This window comes from Pocillopora damicornis, chromosome 2 (assembly GCF_964200805.1).
Source record: "Pocillopora damicornis chromosome 2, jaPocDami1.2, whole genome shotgun sequence".
In the NCBI taxonomy this organism is placed as follows: Eukaryota; Metazoa; Cnidaria; class Anthozoa; order Scleractinia; family Pocilloporidae; genus Pocillopora; species Pocillopora damicornis.
This window is the reverse complement of record NC_142671.1, coordinates 28731020-28753192: the sequence shown is the minus strand read 5'-3', so window position 1 is coordinate 28753192 and position 22173 is coordinate 28731020. Positions and strand designations below refer to the sequence as shown.

The window sequence follows — 22173 nt, the reverse complement described above, 5'->3', positions numbered from 1 at the left end:
ATATCTCAACAGATGACAGGCACAGGTGTCGGGCTACTGTGACCGCTAGCCATTCCCTTTCGGAGAGGTGAAATCTGTAAAGACAAGTTATTTCAAGTTTGGAGAAAGCAGATTCATGTAGCTAGGCTTCATCTAATTCTTTTCTTTACTTGAGTGTCATTATATCAAATGTTCCCCCTCTCTCCTGGAACAGAACATGTTTACCGCTCTATAAAGAAATACTGCGAGGTAGTTGGGCGATTATTGATTTATTTTTTAGTTGAAGTTTATCTAATAATTATTCATATGCGCAGGCTTTTCGATGTTTTTCTTAATCAAAGTCAATATACTTCGCAAATGATACGGATGTTATAAAAAAGTATAATAGTTGATCACGCCTTTCAAACTACCATACTCTTAGCCTCGGCCAGGTGATGAGGTCGCATTATTGCGTTTCACTATGAGCCACACGGAAGTAAGTATTCCTTCACTCTTTGCTTGACACTGATAGCATGGAACAAGAGAGCGAAGACTGGAACCAACTTGCCACCGTGACACAGAGACATTTAACCATGGACCACACTAAATAGCGACAACCGTATCACTGTATGATTCTGCCTGCAGCAAATGATGAGCCGTGAAGTCTTATTCCTCTTTGTCTATGTCATCCTGTTTAGGAGGTGATGCCCACGGCTGGCGTTCGCCTGAACAAAGCCACGTGTAGAAAATTACGGCGATAACATAAACAATAAGTGTGATCCAGAATACTATCCTCCACTCTTCTTGTTTCTAAAAGATTTAAGACAATTACTGCATTAAAAACCTGAAGTTTGCGAGCTGGACTTTATTATTAGCTCTGCAAGACGCGCGTTTCTCCGCCCGCGGGAAGATTTTAGACAAGCAGGGAGAGGGGGTCTGGTACTGATTCTGTTAGACCCTTAGCAAACCTCCCGGGTCAGATTTAACTGAGCCAACTTCTTCTCTAACGGAGAACAAAATGAAGCTTCCTAGGGCGCGTAAGTTTGAGCCTTTATTAGGCATTCAAATCCTTTCTTCATTTTCTTTTTTTGATCGTATTGAAGTCTACCTACTTTGTTTGAAGTAACAAATCCTGTTATTTGAGGGCTTATAAATCCAGGAGTTGATGCAAATGTGTTGGTAAGGCCCATAAGCACCCCTGCAAAGGGCGGGGCAATGTCTAAATGATTGACAGCGTAACCAATAGCATTTAAACCAGAAAATCCAACACCCAACACCAAGAATATAACACTTAATCTCCTTTGCTGAGTATAGCCTGTTGCCACAATAAATATTCCAGCTAATAAACAACCTGTGGACAGAATCGGAGAAGATTTATCTTTAAGGCGAATCTTGAGGTCAGAACCTAATCCACCATCAAGTAAGGCTGAAGTCTGGCTCGCATACATCTATCCAAATGTGCTCAGATTATCAAAAGAAGTGGAGCATTACAAACAAAGAACGTGGAAACTCTAGATTGAAAATGTAGGGCCTTAAACTAAGGCGAAACTGAACAGTTCAAACTCGACGCTACTGTTCGCTTGTCATTTGTTTTTTCAGAATCCATCGCGACTCAGTGATTCTCAGCCAGCGAGCAGGTCCTTTTTGATCAGTGCTACAGGACGCACGTTCACATTCCGCGAGGAGATTCGAAACAAGTCGTGCAGAGGTTTACCAAAGATCTGGTACTGATAATGAGTCCGGAAATCTAGCACTGATAATGAGTACCAGTCACCGCGACAAAAACAATCATATGCGAGTCACCCGCATTATCTCCATCTTTCACTTATTTCAAAATTTAAAAGCAGGGTAAAAATATTAACAGTAAACCCTAGCGGAAGCATTATAAAGTTATATACTTTTGGCCTTAGTGATTGCATACTACTTACGTACAGATACGCAGATGTAAGTATTACCTGCCCCGTAGAAAGTTTTCCTTACTGTACCGATTTTACAAATCTTGTATCTTATGAGCATATCAGCTGTTACCCCTCCTACTGGACCTAGAATGGCTTTAAACAAATACGGACAGGCTGCTAGGAATCCAGTCTGAAACGAAAACAAATGAACATTGTCTCTATGTCGGTAGGTGAATTCACACTTTTTACAGACACTCTTCCCTCCCATGTATTCAGAAAAACTTTGACTGCCCTGAAGGCCTATAAATCACTCATCCCTTTTTCGAGCTTATAACCATAATACTTGTCAAGTAAACACGCTTTTAAACACAGACAATAACCCTCACTCAATATGCTCGACCAGTAAACTTCGCCCGAAAAAAAATCAGCAACAACAATAGCTAAAAAAGCAAACTTATCTCTGGTGGTTTTCATAGTCTTTAACTCTATAAAATCATAGGAAAAAATACTTATTGTGTCACATCGCCGCAGATACGGCACAATAGTTTCCCTAGAAAACTAACACCTAAGATTTAATTTATTTACCTGCTCAATATCGAAATCTAAAACGTCTTTAAAATACGTGGGCATGCCAGTGAATAGTGTATAATATCCCCAGCATGCTCCAAAGTGGCCGAACACAATGGCCCAAACTGGTGGTGACTTCAAAATATCTGACCAAGGAAGCCTTTCAAACTGGAAATTAAAAAAGATTAGCCGTTATCCGCTGGTAACAGCAATTGAAAGATGAAAGCTAGATTGGCAGATTAGACTTGAAATCTAGAGGATTCTGGAATTAATTTTCGTGATTTGAGTTCAAGGCGTTATCAAGTAAAACATAGGTCACAAAGCATATGACTTACAAGGTAAACCCTAGTTTTTTTTAATCAACGAGGCAGGCTAGACCGTCAGAGTCGCATCACATTTGCCTTTAAGTTGGAGACCAATTAACTTTAGGAGAAAAAGTCATTTATTTTAACACGTAAAACTTTTCCCGGTTCTATATGCTAGCAATACTCAAACAGTCACGAACTTAATTCAATTGATGGGAAAATATGTGAATTTCGTCGCCCTAACTATAGATGGCGAAAACAAACTTCCGTGATTGTCCGGGTCGCGAAATTACATCTTAAACGCCGCATGAAAAATTTGTTGAAAAGGAGCAATTTAAAGGGCATGTAAACCCAAAAATACATGTTTTTCTCATACTATGTAAAAATCCTCGTAGAGAACGAATCTTAAATTCGTTTTGTCCAATTCGACTTATTTTAGGAGAAAATCGGCATTTTCAACTGAAATTCCATTTCCGGTAAAAACAATAGCGAGAGTCGTGACGTAAGCGGTGGAACTAAAATATTACGCAACACATATTCCCTAGCAGAACTGGTGTGGTAGCTCGCGTAAGTAGCGGTAGTTCGAAGATGTTTTTCAGAAGATAGCGACTTGAATGCCCTAAGCTTAGTATATGACGGCGATGGGGATGGTCTATAATCTTTAGGAGAGTCTGGGCCACGTCCTTAACAATATGAGCTGCGTAGGGTTCACCGAAGCGATCCGCACGAACACAGTGTTGACAGCGATGCGACCTCCTCGGAAACTCAGACTGGTATCTAATTTACTGTGTGATTTACTTGTATTTGATATGAAAATCCAATAAAGCAAGGGTACAATCTAAAAGAATGCAACAGAAATTTTTTAAACCCGCTGAGCTTCCGAGGGTGTTTTATATAAAATTGTCAAAGGTACGAGTGTGGAACTTGTCAACCAATGCCGACAACTCGTGAAAGTGTTTGTTGTACCGAAATCGGGCAATTGTGGCAAAAAGTAGAGGAGCGAGGGTCTGAAACCCAGATAAGTTGTATCACTGAGTATCCAGGTTTTTAGTCAATTTGCCTCGATTTCTGGGTGCTAGAGACGGCCTATTACACGTACAGGCAGTAGTAAGGCACAGAGAATCACACCGGAAACAAGTAAGCTAAATGTTTTCCGTTTCATCTGTTTCGTTACATTTTGAGATCGATTTGCTTGAGTTGTTTCTGTCATTGATTTAATAATACAGTACCACAGCTAGCTGTTTATAGTTCCGAATAATTTGCTTCTGGAAGGGCCTGAATTGTAGGTACAACACCAGGAAGAAAAATGACTGCTACAAACAACAGAATGTTCGAACGGCTCGACGAAATCCGCTATTTTCATTTGAACAAGTTTCACAAATTGTGGCTTCAAATTTGCGTCATTTGGAAATATTTGCGTTGTATGCCCAGTTTTGTTTGAATCAGTACAAAACTGGACGACACAACGCTTTACCATTATGAAAAAACTGAGTATATTGAAGCAAACTGTAAGTAAAAAATCGTGACGAGACCGGCAAACAACGGCTGTGGAAAAGACTCCGTGTCTTACGCGATTATTAAACGAAACTTTGTAGGTTCCACCCGTGACGTCACAAGAAAGATGGCGCCATTCAAAATGGCGAATGTTTCGAATTTGGAAGAGCTTTTTCAAAGTGAAAATGGACTTTTGAGAAAAACTAATGGCACCTTTGGTGTACTTGATATATTTACTAAACATCTATGTGAAAAGAAAATGAACGTTTTTTGGGTTTACATGCCCTTTAAGCGGAAGCATGGAAGCATGCTAGCCAATCAACTACCACCAATCAAAATTTGTTGCCATCAACGACATCAATCTCCACCCCAATCTCCACCCCTAATAAATCTAGATTTTGTACTTTCTCTGGCTGACCCTCTCAACTGTCCCCTCACCTCAGCTTTATCGTCAGATCCACTAATACTTGTCTCAATAAAATTTTTTTCTGCTTCTGTTATGGTGGGATGTGATGTTGGGGAATCATGAACGATCATCTCCCAGGCACAATACCAAACGATCCCTGATAATCCTACAACACACAAGAGCACGTGACATAAATGATTGCTAAATATTTACTGCTGAAAATTGCAGTAGAATCTCACTGGCTCGAACGGTCAAGTGAAAAGAAAGATGGTGTAAGTTAGCATTATTTCCGTACATTTGGGTTCCTTTGTAAGAGCTTAAGTTTTTTTACAAGTACTTTAAGATTAGGAAGTTAAGCTAAATGTTGACTGTTTTCATAAATGTTATCACGTTTGTATCAATCACGATTACAGAACGGTTACTGTCAATCAGCTATGTTTTGATGCTGTAACGTTAGTCAACCAACGTTTTCACTTAAGGTTTAAGTTATCAGAGTGAACTTTGGCGAAGGGAAAGTAAAACTAGTTTGATTTAACGGGGAATTCGAGTAAACGAGTTCGAGTAAGCTGATATTACATGACGGCAAAAATGGGGTCAAATCCAAGAGAAGCCAGGTCTTGTTCCATTAAGCGGGATTCTGCTGCACTTAAAACAGTTTCCAATGTTGAAATAACTATTTACCTATACAGTAAAACACTGACGGCCATCCACCATCAAAACCGTACTTGGATAACACTCCGGTGAGAGGTATAGCGACTATATTGCCAAATGGACAACCTGCAAACAGAGCATCGCTTTTACTTAATGTCAATTGATAAAACCATGTAAAGGGACCGTTCATAATTTATCAGCTTGGGGGAAGGAGGAAGGGGACTGAAGGATTTTGGTTGAATCACGATAAAATATTCAGCAGATCCCTATAAAGTGCCATAAGATATTTATTACCCTCCACCCCCTCATTACCAGTTAATTTGAAGTCAGTCTTGTACTCTGTTAGCGGTGACTGACCCCTTTCCTTTCCTCCTCAAACCACATGATCTCCCAAAATCCTCCTTCCCCCACCCCCCACACCCCCCACACCCCCCCCTCATCCCCCTATCCCCACCCTCGGCTATAGATGATGAGTGATTCTTAAAACTCTACCCTTATTTTTCGTCACAATCTCACAGAGAACGAAGGCAAACGCTTTAAACACCCAACAGATAAATGAATTACAATTAAGACGTCGGTGGTAAATGAAGAGTTTTTGCTAGAATTATTGCTACTACTTGTCAACGTTAAGTTTGCCTCACATTATCACTCATAAGAGATTTTGCATGCATGGTAAAGATGAAGAAAAAAAGCTTTGTAACCTGCTATGGAAATGGTTATCAAACTGCTTCTTTCCAAAGGAGGTGCCCATTTGCTCCAGATGGCGTGGTTACACGGAAAAGTAACTCCCTAAAAGAATCAACAAGAACAAAAACAAGAAATCACACCAAACGAATGAACTATTTCACCTCAGTAAGGCTGCTTCGGTCCTGTCTCGGATCAAGAAGGGCTTAGCTATCTCCGCTAAAGTTGTACAAGACTGTTCATAAGAGACCTTAATCAGTCAGGACGGCAACGCCATGGAAAATTTCGATTAGAAAGTGAAATTCACTTTCTAATCGAATTTTAAATTAGAATTTCAAAAATGGCTGCATGTGTTTACCGTCTCATACGGCGCCACACCTCAACTTCTGCATAACGTATGAAAGAAGCGTTGAGTTCCAAATGGAAATTAAAATAATTTGCCGTCGCGGTTTCGGTTCGCAGATGACGCAAATTATGGTGATTTCACGTTGTTGCTTTCCATAGTACGGCTAAGAAATGTACAAAGTTCTAAAACGCACGTGCTGAGTTATTGTTCTGCCAATTAGTTCTTTTGTTTTTCCACGTCCTCGTTGCTGTCGCCGTCGTGGTTTGCTTAAAGTCCCTATAGTCTCGATGGCCGCAACTGCAATTATTATTTATATTTTTTTCTAATAACATAACAGCATCAAATCATTCATGTTGAGTTAAAACAGCCATTAGCCAGAGTAAATTGTTTTTATTTTTTTCCCCAAAAAATTATCAAACAGTGGAATATATTTCTTAGGGAAATGTTTGAAGAGCAGGATTTAAGTATTTTCCAAGCAAATTAAGGAAGTAAGCAAGACTCTCGCTAGTTCTTGCATTCCTATATTTATTACAGCTTATTTCATATTTTATTTGGAGAGCATCCTCGACAGAGTTAACCTCCGACGTTTCCTTTTACGTATAGTGCTGGATTTATTTGATTCGTTAATCGTGTGCCCGGACCTGCATCAAGTCGTCAAAGGTCATTCTGGCCCTAATTTTACCGGCTCAACCAGACCCCGTTAAAAGATGCTGTATTATGACTTACCAAAAATAAACCTTGAAAAATTCGAACACCGATTAAAGCCATCACGTGATATCTTGCAGCAATTGGAGTAATGATAGCCAGTAGTGACGTCAGAAGTACTCCATAACCAAACACGCGAGTACCACCGATTTTAAGTGCTACCCAAGCTCCAGGGATCTGTAAAACCCAGTAACCGTAAAAGAATGAGCCTAGGACGAGACCTAAAAACGAGCAGAAATAACTAAGTTGGTTCATTATTAAAATGTGCCTTAGCCACGCAATAGAAATCGAATTCAGCTCATCGGCGGAATTTATGCACGAAATCGATGAATTTGTGGTTCGATGACTGAAATTCGGGAATTAGTCTGCACTTATTGCCGGGGGGTTTGCATTGTCTTAAGGGGGGGCGGAGGGGCATAAGTCGTCTTCAACGTAGTACTAAGAAGGAACTATAGCAAATCGACTGATAATTAACAGCCAATGAGGGGGGGGGAAGAGGATCACGGGAATATTACAGAGCCTTATAGGGTGATCAGGTAAATTTTATCTGGACGCAACAAAAATCCTCAATCCCCCCTCCCAAGTCTGCTTCGCGGCGATAAGTAATTGGTAGTCGTTACTTTCCCAAAGCTAGACTGCCATAGGTTTCATAGTATTTTCCCTCAAAAAATATTTCTATTCTTTGAAGGCCATCAATCTTACCTTGCAGTTTTGAACTCCAATCAAATTCAGCTTGCTATAAAAAAAAAATAGAAGAATCTGGTTTAGTATTCGACCTGAAGGAAAAAAACATTTAAACAGATAAATTTAATATTTTGGTCCTTCATCTAATTAAAAAAAAGTGTGGCGTGTATCGAAAATAAATAAAAACCTTATGTTCAATGTATCACCATCTAATCTTGTTCACCGTCAACGTCTTCTAAGAATACACACAAAAGGTGCATTCTTGGATGTCGTATAAGCGAAATCAAAGTTATCACAATGCCCAATCAGAACAAAGGTAAATGTCACTGGGAACCAATGGAAATTCAAAGCAAGCAAACTGCTTGAGGCGCGGGAAATCGCGGGTGAACATATAAGTCACAATCACGCTTGATATTAGTTTTTCATCTGATTGGTCAAAAGGACGGCGCGTGTTTTCTGAACCAATCAAAGAGCGTAGTAAAAGAAACCAAAGTAAATCCAGATTACTTTCGACAATCAACTGAAAACTACTCTGTCGACCATACCACGACTGGTTTAAGATTTGTCTCTTCTTTTTTTTTTTAATTTGCGTGAGTTTTCTACACTGATCTTAAAACATGGGTAAGAAAAACCAATGTAATCCCGGAGTGCTTTCAATTAAAAAAATACTAATAACGATGAAAAAAAGGCAAAAAAATGAAAATAACACTACAAAACAACATCGACATTCACTACTTATCAATTTTTACCACAAATTCAGGTGAGCTCTTCATCTTATTTTCCACTTTTTTCAGCCTTTGTGGTGACTACGTTTTTGAAATTTTCTCTAAAGAACAAGCTACCTATCCTACAACAGCCTGGGTGGCGGACGGTTTTGTGCTATTTTTACGCTTTTGTGTGCACTAAGTGATGAGCAGCGAAGCCTCAAGTAGAAGACTTTCCTCCGTTACAAGCCTCGCAGCTTGGCCGGTCGTAACTTGTTTTGCGCATACAAAACCGTCAGCTGCACGCAACGATCCAAATAACTGGATCAAACACATAGCGGTGAAGTTTCATGTACCTTAACTATTGAGACTCCTCCCTTTATGATTGTCTGATTGTTCACCATCGCTACAAGGGCCACATTAAGGTTCACTCGCATGGCGTAGATATTTACAAATCCAATGAAGATCATCAGTAGCAGTACGTATCTCTTCGGGAAGCCGCTGATAGTTCGGGGCTTTTGTTGCGAAGTTCGTTTGTCGCTCGGTGATGACGAAATTTGCTGATCGTCTGGCTTGGCAGGAGTATTTTCTATGTCACTGTTTTGTTGATCCATCCTTTTAATTTTTAGGGAGTAGAAAGCTTAACTTTAAAGGCAGTTATGGGCTATTTGGCTGACATCCAAGTTGAAGAGGGTTTCTGAAGTAATCGATACCCAGGGTTGTCATGAGTCAAAGCCGATATACAGGTGCGTAGAGATGCTGAAGGCCTTATTCGTCACGCTGAGAAATTTGCCAAAGACTGTGCGATGATTTTCAACGATGAGTCCGATCCTGAGACAAAATGGAAAAAATATATAAACGGGTGTAAGTTTTTTAAAGAAACAAAAGGTGCTAAGCTGACACTGTTGGGTGTTGGTGGGAGGGGGTATACTTTTTACGGTGCCCAATTTACATTATCAATTCAGGTGATGAAACCAAATTATCTTGGAAAAAATAGAAAAATTGACTGGTCACTGTAATAAAACAACTAATCTAACATAGAAAGAGAGAGGAGTTATATACTATTACCAGTGTGCCGCTTAGTATTGGACAAAATACTGTGTTAACTAGTAATGAAAGAAGTGCATTTATTTTGATAACTAGCGGTTGGTTTCTATAGTAGAATATTCTTACATAGGCGGGTAACGTAGTGTTTGAGTCGAAATGAATGGATCTGGTGCAGCTGTAATGGTGCGGCATAGAGGTCAAATTTACCGATCCAATCGTCGGCAAGTTATTCCTTGTCAAGCCATGACAGTGGCAAAATAAGAAGGCTTATTTTAAGAAGTATAGTTGTGCTTGACAATTTGTTGATTTATCACTGAAAATTTACTTTTTGAAGACTAGCTTATAGTGAAGTCAGTCAGATCAATTGATCGCACCATCGGTGAAATGAGAAACAGTCACAAACCAGGCTCGCGGGATACAATGGATATGCGTTATATGTATCAACAGCTGAGACCAAATTGAGTTTATAATTGATTTAAATTTGTAATTATATGAGTGAATCGGTTAGTCTGTGTCGTAATGGTATTAATCAGGATGAAACCGCGAAAATGCCGTCGAAAGTTTTGCTTCGGTTTGTGAGTTAATTTTTTAAGCAGATTTGATAAAAATCGACTTAATTTTGGTTCTTTTACGATGGGAAATTCACTATACAACAATTTGCCAAACGATTAACAGAATTTTCTCCGAAAGCTTTTCATAAAAATGAAAAAGCACTCACCGCAAAATATTTAGCCGTAGATTAAGGTAGTTGTAGGTCTCAAGTTGACCCTGACGCAACAGGTAACAGATACATTTGTTCCACACAGAGAACTCCGAAGAGAGTATGCTCTGGGTGTTTCGCCAGAATACGATCAGTGTTTTGAGAACAGCTCATTTAGCAGGCAGAACAGAATATAATGTTTTAACTTCCCCCTCCTCAGGAATGCACGCACTGTAGGTTGAAATATATATCTATCTCACCTAGCGGCAGGTGGTTGACAGGTTGCATTATACTCTACCATATCCTTTCCATACCTGATCGCAGCTGGCTCGTTTAGCAGAAAAAAAAATTTTTTTCCCTTTTCACTTAACAATTTTCCAGTACGATTCGTGGCTCAGTTAGCGAGATGATTTAGACACGTAACTCTCAGAAATCTCCCGCCGAAGCCAGCGTTTTTAGTTAGAAAACTTACTGTAAAGTTTAAAGGACGTCTGAGAGCCCTCCAATCTTTGGGTAAGCACGGAAGCGAGGCTGTTCTGGGTAACTGTGCAAATTCAGTCAGTTGCCGAAGCTGATATTGCGAAACCAATGTCAGCATGTCTTTGCTAAAATAGAGCTGATTTATGGCACTTGATGTTTAAAAGGGGCTCGGTTACTAAGATAGAACGAAAATACGACAGGGCCTTCTAAGTTTCATCCCGGTTACCAAGCCAAGAGTGTTTGACGGGAAAATTAACCAAGTGGGCATCTTTACCAACCTCGCAACCTGCCTGACCGTGTTAACCACAGGCATCTCAAGCTCGTAACATGAAACAAAATTGTTTATGAGCAGTATAAGTTGTGCTATAGAGAGGCTGTTTACATGGGTTTCTATGGAAACTTATCAGTCTATTTTCCATCTAAGGTATGACATGCAATTTTTTTTTTCGATGTAAAATCTGCTTTCTCTGTCGCCTTGTTTCTGGCTACACGTCTCCTTGACCGTTTAGATGCGATCTCAAACAGTCAGCGGCGTTAAGTGTTCTGATGTTACATTGCATGAAAGAGGCGACGGAATTAACCAAGTACGTGCTAATTTTAAGTCATCTGAACTGCTTCTAACACCGCTCTAAGCAAGGATTCACGTTTCGCACGATGGGCCTGGGTATCCTGTGGGTCAGCGGGAGAAATTTCTCCAGTTATCGATGAGGATCTAGATTAATCAAGACTAAGATATCAGTTTAGTTCTTTCCATATGAAACATTTTTAGCTCAGTTATCGAGATCTGATAGAAAAGGCAAAAACCATCTGAATGATTTCCGTATAACCTTTTACAACATCTCATGGACTTCGTAATTCAATATTCGCACTCGGGTGTCGCTGGGAGCAGCCTTTCATGGCAACAATTAAAAGAACAGACAAGTTGAATCATTTGGTGGCGAACTGGTTTTACGTTAGAGGGCGAAGTCCGGCCAACTCGCAAAATGATTGGGGGCGAACTTGCAACAGGGCGAATTCACTACATATCCATATGAACAAGAGCCGGGTTAAAATCAGAGCCAGCTGATAAAGCTGAAATTTTCTCCATGAAAAGTAGACGAAAAGTTACTATCCACGTCGTAATAAGACGATCAACTGTCAATTTAATAAAAAGGGGAAAAATTTTTAAAGAAACTGTGATGCTGCGTCGGTGGGAGAGTATAGCAGGTAATTTAGTGTTAACAACCGAGTTGAAAACGTAAATTGGCCACCGTAAAGAGTAAAAGGCTGACGTTTCGAGCGTTAGCCCTTCGTCAGAGCTAAACTGTCAATTTAGTCCACTCGCCCCAGTTTTCCGCGGAAACTAATTGAATAAAAATAGAGATGAATTTGAAGTTGTACTTTGTGATTTCATCCACTGCGTGTTGTTTTCTTTTTCATCATGACGAAATCTTTGATAGACTTGTGCATGTTCTGTATAGCTAACAACCTCGAAAATATCAAGCGAGCAGGATCATCACTGTGCAAAAACGACAAAGAACTTCTTCTAGAATTGCTTTGCGACCATGATATGTTTACAGCGAAAAGGATTCCATTTGTAACTAAACAGCTTCTTTCACCGACGTTGACCAACATTGCTTTTGGTTATTCTGGTCAAGTGGACGATGCATTGCTCCAAAAGTTAGCTCTCTCCCGTTGCAAACTGAGGTCATTTGTTCTCAAGAATTGCCCGCAGGTATCAGGTGAGAAAACATTCGTTGAATTCGAGGGTGCATGGAAGCCAACTGTAAATAGCATATGTTTGCATGGCGTGTCAAAGTATTTTTGGGCTTCTTTTTCTTTCACTGTCGATTTTTAACGAAATACGTGAAGAGTTTTAAATAAAAGGTTTGACTCAGTCCTGATTTGTCATGATCGTCCCGTAGTTAAGGGTCCCTGATCTTATTGGGTTCTTCGAATGACACTTCGAAACCTAGCAAAAGATAAATTTTTAATTTTAATCGATATTTTAAACGAAATCAGTTCGAAAGGGTAAATTAAGAATTTGCATATAGTATCTCTCGAGATTTGTCGAAGTTCTTGTAAGGAACTACGGAGACGATTTTGATCACGGTCGAGATCGTCGAAATTTCTTTAAATCGAAGGTCACAAAGTAATAAGCGCTGCATCTGGTTGCAACATACACGTACTCTGGAACTGTGTGATAGCACGTTATTCGAAGTCTCGAAAGATGAACAAAATTACAATTTAGCTTGTGAACATTGTTCGCTAGTTAAAAGCTGTTGGGTGAAGAAGAATTTTGTTATTGCCTCGTCGTTTTGACAAGGAAAGTGATTTCCTTCAAAATGAATGAGCGCATGTATTAGTAGACATAAATTAATTGTTAAAGGAATCTCACCACTGAGGATCATCATTAAACCATGATCGCTTTCACTGTGGTACCACAAAGTTAAGGTGCTGACAGAACTTTGAACTTGCATTAGTTCCTTTAAAGGCTTGCAAAACATTAGGCATTAATGGTTCCACAACAGGTCATGGGGCAAGTCACATTGCCAATTTGCATCGCAACTAGCTTGGATTAGTTTTCTGCCAATCTTTTCCCTATAATTAAAATTTTGTTGTTACAGAGCACACACATGCAGAGTCATTTGTTGCACAGACCTGCTGCAGTGACCTGAAGCTAATAGTCTGCTCTGGCCTTTATTTAGTTGATCCTTAAGCCAGATCTGAATTATTTAGAGGAACACACCATAGTTCATACCCTTAACTAGTGAGGTGCTGTCTCAAGAACTCATTTCCTATGCTTTTTTTTCCTTCTTTTTCTCAATAAAATGAATACACTGCCTTTTTATCTTGTCTGGAAAGGTTTAAAAGGCAGATGTCACTCAATACAGGGGGTTCATGGACTAGGGGGTGGAACAGGAGGGTGGATAGGGGGATGGGAATCAGCTAATTTTTTATCACAATCTGTGTGTGTCTCACCTTACTTTCATCCACCTGGATCTGGGTTGAAACTTTTCCATGGGATAAGTTGATTGCAAACAAGTATATATATATATATATTAATATAAGATAAGATATAGCTCTTTGGCATACAAAGCTTTGCTTTCATGTCCAAATTGAGCACTCTACTAGGATGAGTCATTGCTGCTAGCATTGTACATGCTCACTAGTTTTACTAGTTTGAGCACTCTGGTATGGCTTAGATGATCCCACATGTGTGAGATCACTTGGGGTGGTTATATTGCCTTACCTCCACCAGCATTAGCACTGCACTGATGAGGCCCAGAAGGCCGAAACAGTACTGTCTACAGTTAGTTATATATTAATACATGTATGTAGTTTTTGCTTCCTTTCTATAGTCCATACTGATTTCACCCAAGTTTTGTTATTGAATAGTGTTGAGAAGTGTTAAGTAAAGAGCAAATTCTAATTGAATTGCTAAGCTGACATGGTCTGGAAAAGTTTTCTAGCTTTCTGTAGATGATGACAACTTTAAAAATAAAGTTGAGGTAACACTTACTTACTGACTGAATCAGGCAGCAGATTAAAAATGCAACCTGCTGTCTGAAGTTCTAGACAGATGGAATCTGGCATTCAAGCTGAAATTTTTAGGAATTCATAAAGCTGTTGATCCATGGTGTTGTTTGTAAAATTGGTAGTCGGAGTTTTTTTGGCCTAATTCATACCGATGTACTGACTGATTTTTTGGCCTAATTCATACTTATGAATTGACTGAATCAGACAGCAGATTAAAAACGCAACCTGCTGTCTGAAGTTCTAGACAGATGAAACCTGGTATCCAAGCTGAAAGTTTTAGGAATTCATAAAGCTGTTGATCTTAGGTGTTGTTTGTAAAATTGGCAGTCTGAGTTTTTTTTGGCCTAATTCATACTGATCTGCAAATCTACCTGCCCTCTGTAAATGAACAACAAATAGGTTTCATGACCTTACGTTAGATGTTAAACTGTTGTTGTGTTTTTTTCAGATAAGGGATTATCTTCCCTCCTCAAGACACAAACAGATTTGGAATTTCTGCATCTTAAACTGAGTTCTTTTCAAGTCCATCTCACTGACAAGTGTTTATTAACACTACGGTCTTCAAAATTAGTATCTGTTAAATTAGATCACATTGATCAGCTGAGCAACAATGGAGTTATAACCTTGGCAAAGAATTGTCCAAATATTTGTGAACTGATGCTGCCAGGGTGCAAAGAACTTAACGATAATTGTATTGAAACTGTTACACGTACACTTTTGAAAGGAAAACTGGTAAGTTATGTGACTGTTGGTTGTACTTGTATATTTTAATACAAGTATGATTAAGAGTTTACCAAAGAAGGTCAGATGATTGAGATCAGCTCAAACCATCTGTTAGTTGTATATTTAGACAGTTAACCCAGGCCTTTAACTCCCAGATCAAATTCATAATTCTCCTTACTGTCAACCATACAATTCTTATAGTGTAAGTTCAGAGAATTTAATATTGGATCAACTAATCATCCCCAAATTGATATTTTTCTTTATTCTCATTACATATCTGGCTGATATTGTATTGATATTGTAAGGAGAAATTCTGTCTTGGTCACTCATGAGAGTTAAAGGCTTAAAAGAGACTGTTAATTTATCTGACTGTATTGTTTGCTGCATATAGTCTTAGAATTGATATATATGCATTTTCATTTAAAGAATAAAACAGCTAACCTGGAAAGTAATGCAACAACAGTTCTTGCATGCTCTTGAGGCTTACTGTGTATTTACACAGGCATGATGTATGGCAAGCATGATGTTCACACTTTCCAATGATGAGTACATACTCGCACACTGTCCAATGACAAGCATGATGCACACACTGTCCTATTAGCACTCAAATTGGGCTGGTGATAACCAATCCTGTTCAAGAATTTTGTTATTAGTTTTTACTAGGTGCTAAACTTCAACTTCTTGTACATGCATGAAGTAGCTGCAAAGAGTTTCTCTTTGCTAATGAGTTTTGTCCTTACTAGGAAGTGTTGGAGCTGTCCGAAATACACTTATTGACAGATCTTAGCCTGCTTGCCATTGGTTCGGGTGATTGTCCCAAGCTCAGAGAGTAAGATATTATGCACTGCTTGCTTATTAACCCTCTAAGTTTGATTACCATCTAATTTCTCCTCACAATATCACCCCTGAATCAAACAGTATGGTTATGAGAATAATGAAAATGATCACCAGCTAAAGAAACTCCTGATTTTTATGCATGTTCTCCTTGTTAGCACATTGGGAAATGTATAAAGAATAGTATTAAGAATATACATACTGATGTTAGGGTGTAAAGGGTTAATACCTTTACATCTTATTCTGGTCCCCATAAGGAAAAAAATAGGGTTTAAGCAAGCAATTAATAAAGAGGAGCAAGAACAAAATGTGACCTTATTGACAATTGGTTCTCAAACATTGATCAGCAATTAGACTTTGTTGACTTTTCAACTTTTAAGATTTGATTGATAATTCTCCCCACTTCCTGCTACTAACACATTTCGTTGTAACTTAGTTATGAGAATTTGGTGTTAGATGAAGATAACAACTGCTACCTGATAAGTTTTAGTATTCTCTTTACCTGTTTGCTGACTAATGTTTGGATGTTTTAGGGAGAAGTTACTCGTTAATCACTACGAGTCCTGTGATTTACTGCCTTTTTAACATTTTGGGAGTCTTTCTGCATAGTTAAATCTTTGACAACACAGGCATCATTCTCTACATTATATTTATGCATGGTTGTATTCCTGTGCAATGACTGTTGTTTCCATTTTTGTTATCAAACAGACTGCTTCTTGTTGGTTGCAATATGATTTCAGGAGCAGGACTATTACAGGTACAATAAGGAAAAATTTTATCAAACAGTACTAAGTGTAGTGCAAATTATACACACATTTAATACATCGAATATGGTTGTTTGGACGATTGGTTATTTTGAATGTAAAAAAACCTGTTGAAAAGGTCCCCTGTGCTTGCACTGAAATTGTATCAAAGGATAGAGAAAAATGGACTGTACCACTGATCTTAGTTCACAGCCTTCTGCTCCTAAGCTTTTACCATGTGATTCAGTTAGATCATGAAAAGGAACAAATCGATATCTTTGAAGTTCTGTGAAGTCATACCTTTGTTATATAATTCAAGCTCATCCATGCCTTATTTTTTTTCTATTTAATATCAGTTAATTAAGATAGTGAGTAGTGTAGCCAACAAGACTGTAGCATTTCAAATAAACTGCCAGTTAGATCTATTCATCAGTAACTCAATAATTATTCTAAAACAGTGGATAGCCTTGAAGGTGTGCTCTGATTGGCTACTCAAACTCCCAACATCCTTTGCTATTAATCTCCAAGTAACTTGCACATAAATTGCGCTCAGAAGTTTTTCATTCTTTGCAAGAATAAATGAGTCAAAATCACCTTTTTGTGCTATGTTATCTCCTAGTTTTAGTACAGAGCAAAATAACTTTTTCATTCCAGTGTTGGGCTGGCTAGTGGTGGATATTTATCTTGTTTCTTCACTGCTTGGTAAATGTCTACTACTAGCCAGTCCTTCACTTTGGTGAAAAGTTATTAATTATAATAATTGTAAATGGTAATGTTATTTATGACTTTCAGCCCAACATAGATGCATGTATGTTGTAAGTTGTTTAGAATTCTCTCTGGATTTGGACATTTTTTTTAACCAAATTAATTATTAAAATAATCAGTTTTTATTTTGATCTTAGCCTTAAATTGTCCTTTTCAATTTTATTTTTAATTTGGATGTCTTGATTAAGATTCCTCTGTTATCATTTACTGCAGGTTACTCAAGGCTGTCCTAACTTGACAAGCCTGGACATTGGATACTGCTACAGAATTTTGACTGATGGCAGAACATTGGTGACAGCAAATGCATTCCCATCCAATCTACTGGAACTGACTTTACATGGAGTGCAAATGTCATCAGAATTACTCATTGACCTTGTGAAAAAATTGGATTATATAAGAGAATTGACTTTGTGTGGAATGAAGGCAGTAGATGATGATTCTTTAGAAAAAGTAAGTATGGAATTATTGAAAAGAAAAAAACCCTGTTGGTGTTTCTCAACAATTCTGAGGGGTACATTAATTTTTTTTAAGGCCTGTTACAAAATTTTATTTTAATTAGCATCCCAGACAGTGCCCCACAGAAAAATGCTAATCCTTGGTAATGTGTATGCTGTAGTTTGAATTATTTTTCCAGATTTGATACATTTAGAACATGTATCATCCTTTGATCAAGAGCCATCATAGTCTGTAGTAATGTACATAAAATTAGATGAACCAGCAAGGGCATGAAAGTGATCTGAAAGGCACAGCAATTTGTGTCAGACCATTAAAATTTTGAAGTTAAGCCAAGTCATCTTTTTTTAAGCCAGGTGACCCTTTCAACACTTAAGGCTGGTATCAACAGGGGCTCTGCAGGTTATGTTGGAGAACTGGGAATGACTCTACATAAAAGTTCTCATCTTGTCTGCTTTGAGTGACAATTTGACCTTTTTTCCTATTGATTTTGCAGATTTGTTCAGCTGCAGGGCGAACCTTGAGATCATTAGACTTGAGTGGTTGTGCAGTTTTAACAGATGCTGGACTTTCAGCCATCAGCAAACAGTGTCAAGCCATTGAATCTCTTAAAGTGTCTTTCTGCCCAAATATCACTGGCAAGAGCTTGAAATCTCTTTTCCGCTGCCCAAAAAGAGGGCAAGAGTTCAAAGCATTTGTGGCAAATGGATGTAAAATGGTGAGTTTGAAGTGAAGTGTTATGATTTAGATTTCTACCAATGCATTTGATCTTATCAAGGCATCGATAGTGTGTTGGCCAACGCATCGGTGGTGTGTTGGTGGTGTGTCGGTAGTGTGTTGGCCGATGCATCGGTGGGATCAGATTCTTTACCTTTACCTTATAGTGCTGCAGCTGGGAAAGAATAAAGATGAGTGAGCCCATTTGGAAGAATGGTGGAATATCCTAAAACATGGAATCACAGAATATCCCAAAATGCAAAAATTTGTAAAAGAAATTACACTAAAATGCTGAATACTTGAATATCCAATTGAAAAACACCGAATGGTGCAATACGTTTCTAAGATTTGTAAATAAAGCTCACATTAGGAGTGTACCATCACCTAGAATAAACTATTATAGGAAAAGCATCTTACATTATTTTATTCATTATATTATAATTATGCTCATGGGTTAAAAGAGAAGGAACATTTAACAAAATTATCAGGTTTGCATGATTGTCAGAAAATTTTTTGGGAATGTGAGGAAATGTATTTAATATGTTTTCTGTCAGTGGCACTGTTCATGGATGCTAGTTGCCAATTGAAATTAAAATTTTTATGAATCATTTATAACTGCAGCAGCAATATATATCATGTAAAATTGAGTTAACTCTCCCTTGATATATTTTTGACTGATTTCTCTTGTAGTTCTCTGTAGATGTTATAGCTGAAATAGCAGCAAGTTGTCCTTCGCTGCTTGTTCTGCGGCTTGCGGGCATGAAAGACGTGGATGATCAGCTCCTGACTGCAGTTGCTGAAAATTGTCACCAAATTACCCGTGTCAGCATTAAAGGCTGCGGCTTGGTATGTAGCCTTGATTTAACAATTGTCTCAAAATTATGCTTTTTTGTATGCAATAACTCTTCTATGGAAATTCACTCTACCTCCCTTTTTCATGTTCCCTCAGGCCTCTATACCTTAGCATTAGTATAGGTAATCTCCATACTCTTCTCTGAGAACTTAAAAGAAACATATATTCTCAGTAACAAGTTTTCTAACTGTCTGAGTTATGGTCTGAGTTGGTTAAAATAATTTGTCTGTGACTGGGCTTGGAAAACAACAAGTTTATTTAAACAGCCCGCCCCCCCCCCCCCCCCCCCCCTCCTTCTCTGGTCAAAGCACTTTGAATTTTGGTGAGTGAATTGCAGAATAAAAATTCTATGATTTGTACAAAAATGATTTTCAACCAAATTCTCCATGTCATCAGAGTTGAATTTAGAGTTGAATTGCCACAGACTGCAACCTTTTCCCAGAAAAATGTCACTGCCACTGTTCTTGTCATGTAGTCTTCCTCTGCCATAACCTCAACAATAGCTACCCAGTTCACTGTTAAGAATTCCTTTGTTAAATAAATGTATGGTAATTTATTGAACAGGTTTCTGATGTTGGTGTATGTGAGTTAGCACGTATGTGTCCATTAGAAGAGGTTGTTGTGTCTGGTGTCTCAGGATTAACAGATCGGTCTGTTTTTGCCCTGGCAAACTGCTGCTGCTCAACTCTGAAAGAAGTCTACGCTTCAGGGTGTTCCATGATCACTCAGGCAGCAATTAATTATCTGAAGGTACTTTAACATGGTATCTTTTTTTTTTTTTGATGTAGTCACATATGTAGGACAGTCAATATTCAGGTTCCAGAAGGAGGGAGAAATGAATGATCATTTTGTACCTTACTAACATTAACATGCACAATCAAAGCCCAAAATCAAATTCACCAGACTGATAATTCCTAAGTAATATTATATACTACATGCTGATATACCTTCACATTAATCTTGTCTAAGTTGTGCAATTATTTCTTTTTTCTTTTTTTTCTTTCTTTTACTTTTATAATTTCTTTTTTTCTTTTCTTTTCTTTTTTTTTTCAAATCTCAACAAGGCCACCACCAAACTTTCACCATAGGTTAAATAGCAAGATGCCCTCCACTCCCTTCCTTGGTAGCTTGTTGTCATAGTTACAAAGCAGTTATGGTTAGACTGTCAACAAATCCCTTTTCATTAATGTAGTGTTCATTTATCTTTCCACTTTTTTCCTGTTTTGAAAAAAAAAAAGAAGTATATTTTCCTTACCAAGATATATTTTTTATTCCCAACCAATAGGACTGTTGTTTGAAGAGAATATTTGTTGAACATCGTGTACCAAATGTTGATCCCGACCAGGTTATGGCCAAGAATCTTGACACTGGAGAATTCTGTCGAGCCGACCTTTTATTCACAGGTCCTGTTGTGCAAGACCCAGATCTATCCTCCACAATAGCTACAACAACTACAACAACAACAACAAACTAAAAACACCAAGAGAGAGGTTATAGTCTTTTGGAGGATGAGCATGTAAGATTACAGCCTGTGTATAAATACTTTTTAAAATGAATGAACAAACAAACAAATAAATGTACATTAGTACCATTTGCACCATTCAATTGATGAAATCTGAAAAACAAGTGCTGCAAGATAATGATGCAACACTTTGTGGAACGAGAAATGAAGGAAAGATTTCTTCTCCAGAAAAAATGTAAAGACTTAAAACCATGGATTGATAAGATTGGAATGTAGATTGAATGTTAAATGTTTGCTCAACTAGGTAGATGGTTTTTTGTATTAGTTCTAGTACTACTCATCAACCAGTTTGCCTCAGGGTTAATAAACTCACATCAGTGTCATCATCTCAGAAAGTCTCAAGTATTTGATTATGTTCATTTGAGAGCCACTCAACTTTAATTTCAATTAACCAAATGAAATTGCCTTTAGTGGTGCTAAAAATATGACTGTGGATGGGTCAGCACACAAACAACGCCCCAGGATGGCTCTTAATAACCCTTTACACCCTATCATCAGTATGCATATTCTCCATACTGTTCTCTATACATTTCCTAAGGTTCTGATGTGAAGAATTTGTTTAAAAATCAAGAGCTTCTTTTGTAGGTGATCATTTTTTTTATTCTTGTGACTTTAATGTGTGATTCAGGGGTGATACAGCATGAAGGAATTAGATGCTTATCACCCATAGGGTGTAAAGGGCTAAACAGCTGTAGGTCTGGTCATAGTGAGCGAGAGATTTTGTGGTGTAACAGTTAGTTGAGCTGGATTTTGGGCGGAGAAGGAGGGGTTCATGACTTGGCAAAGTCATCATGTAGTTGGTCAACAAGCAGTCCCTCCTTTGCAGCAAAGTCCATTGTGCAAGTAAAAAAAAATAAGTGAAAAAAAAATTGATGATTGTGCACAGCTAAGATTGAGCTCTGGGAGTCCTGTTCTGCACCTCACTTCCAGAGCTCCCTGTAGCGCATTGACATCTGTTTTATTTTTCTCTGATTTTTTTGGTTTACTTGCTTAACAGACTTCTCCAAATAAAAGAGCCTCCTCACAATCTATGGTGTTGTGTTCTTGGGCTAGTCCTTCTCATGAACTTAAATGAACTATCCAAAAAGCCCGACATAAATGCTAGGTTAACCTGAAAAGACAGGGATTCCATCCAGGATTAGTGGCAATATTCCTTGTGGCTTCATGGTAAGGAGAGCTGTGCCAATTTATAGGCCATTCCACCTGTGTCCAGACTTTACCTCTACATGTACCACTGGTCATTGTGTTCAATTTAATGCATGTAAGTGTTCAAACACAAGGTTCACACCCATTTTCAGAAACAAATTTTCAAGTACTTTTCCAGGACTCGGAGTGATTTTTCCAGGAATTTCACCCGAAACCCTCTCATTCCCAAAATCAATTCTTACAGTCTACATACATTTCTCATAATCATT

General features: G+C 38.3%; 2 protein-coding genes across 3 annotated transcripts; one reads left to right on the top strand and one right to left on the bottom strand.

Annotated features, from left to right (window-relative positions):
- Positions 1 to 232: 232 nt before the first annotated feature.
- Positions 233 to 13448, bottom strand: LOC113664858 (vesicular glutamate transporter 2). 2 transcript variants are annotated; one of them, XM_089198186.1, is made up of 11 exons: positions 13007 to 13448; positions 8759 to 9233; positions 7717 to 7750; positions 7036 to 7235; positions 5981 to 6068; positions 5310 to 5405; positions 4661 to 4794; positions 2442 to 2591; positions 1914 to 2046; positions 1071 to 1309; positions 233 to 768 (listed from the first exon to the last, which is right to left on the bottom strand). In XM_089198186.1, exons 2-11 carry the CDS (start codon positions 9014 to 9016, stop codon positions 625 to 627), a joined length of 1476 nt encoding a protein of 491 aa, XP_089054312.1. In that variant the 5' UTR covers positions 9017 to 9233; positions 13007 to 13448; the 3' UTR covers positions 233 to 624. The 2 variants fall into 2 exon arrangements, with proteins under 2 accessions (XP_089054312.1, XP_027036278.2); XM_027180477.2 differs by lacking the exon at positions 13007 to 13448 and adding an exon at positions 10168 to 10856.
- On the top strand, positions 11931 to 21093 carry LOC113664853 (uncharacterized). The gene is made up of 9 exons (XM_027180473.2): positions 11931 to 12350; positions 14597 to 14880; positions 15615 to 15700; positions 16414 to 16462; positions 17427 to 17663; positions 18163 to 18384; positions 19074 to 19229; positions 19801 to 19986; positions 20522 to 21093. Exons 1-9 carry the CDS (start codon positions 12050 to 12052, stop codon positions 20708 to 20710), a joined length of 1710 nt encoding a protein of 569 aa, XP_027036274.2. The 5' UTR covers positions 11931 to 12049; the 3' UTR covers positions 20711 to 21093.
- Positions 21094 to 22173: the final 1080 nt, after the last annotated feature.

What these genes read in the sequence shown, in the direction of transcription:
- LOC113664853 (XM_027180473.2), top strand. Translation starts at nt 12,050, where the DNA reads ATGACGAAATCTTTGATAGACTTGTGCATGTTCTGTATAGCTAACAAC. An exon ending in GAATTGCCCGCAGGTATCAG is followed by an intron (nt 12,351 to 14,596) that starts GTGAGAAAACAT and finishes TGTTTTTTTCAG; the next exon opens with ATAAGGGATTATCTTCCCTC. An exon ending in ATGATGATTCTTTAGAAAAA is followed by an intron (nt 17,664 to 18,162) that starts GTAAGTATGGAA and finishes TTGATTTTGCAG; the next exon opens with ATTTGTTCAGCTGCAGGGCG.
- LOC113664858 (XM_089198186.1), bottom strand. Translation starts at nt 9,016, where the DNA reads ATGGATCAACAAAACAGTGACATAGAAAATACTCCTGCCAAGCCAGAC. An exon ending in GATAACCATTTCCATAGCAG is followed by an intron (nt 5,406 to 5,980) that starts GTTACAAAGCTT and finishes CTCTGTTTGCAG; the next exon opens with GTTGTCCATTTGGCAATATA. An exon ending in GATTTGTTACTTCAAACAAA is followed by an intron (nt 769 to 1,070) that starts GTAGGTAGACTT and finishes TAAATCTTTTAG; the next exon opens with AAACAAGAAGAGTGGAGGAT.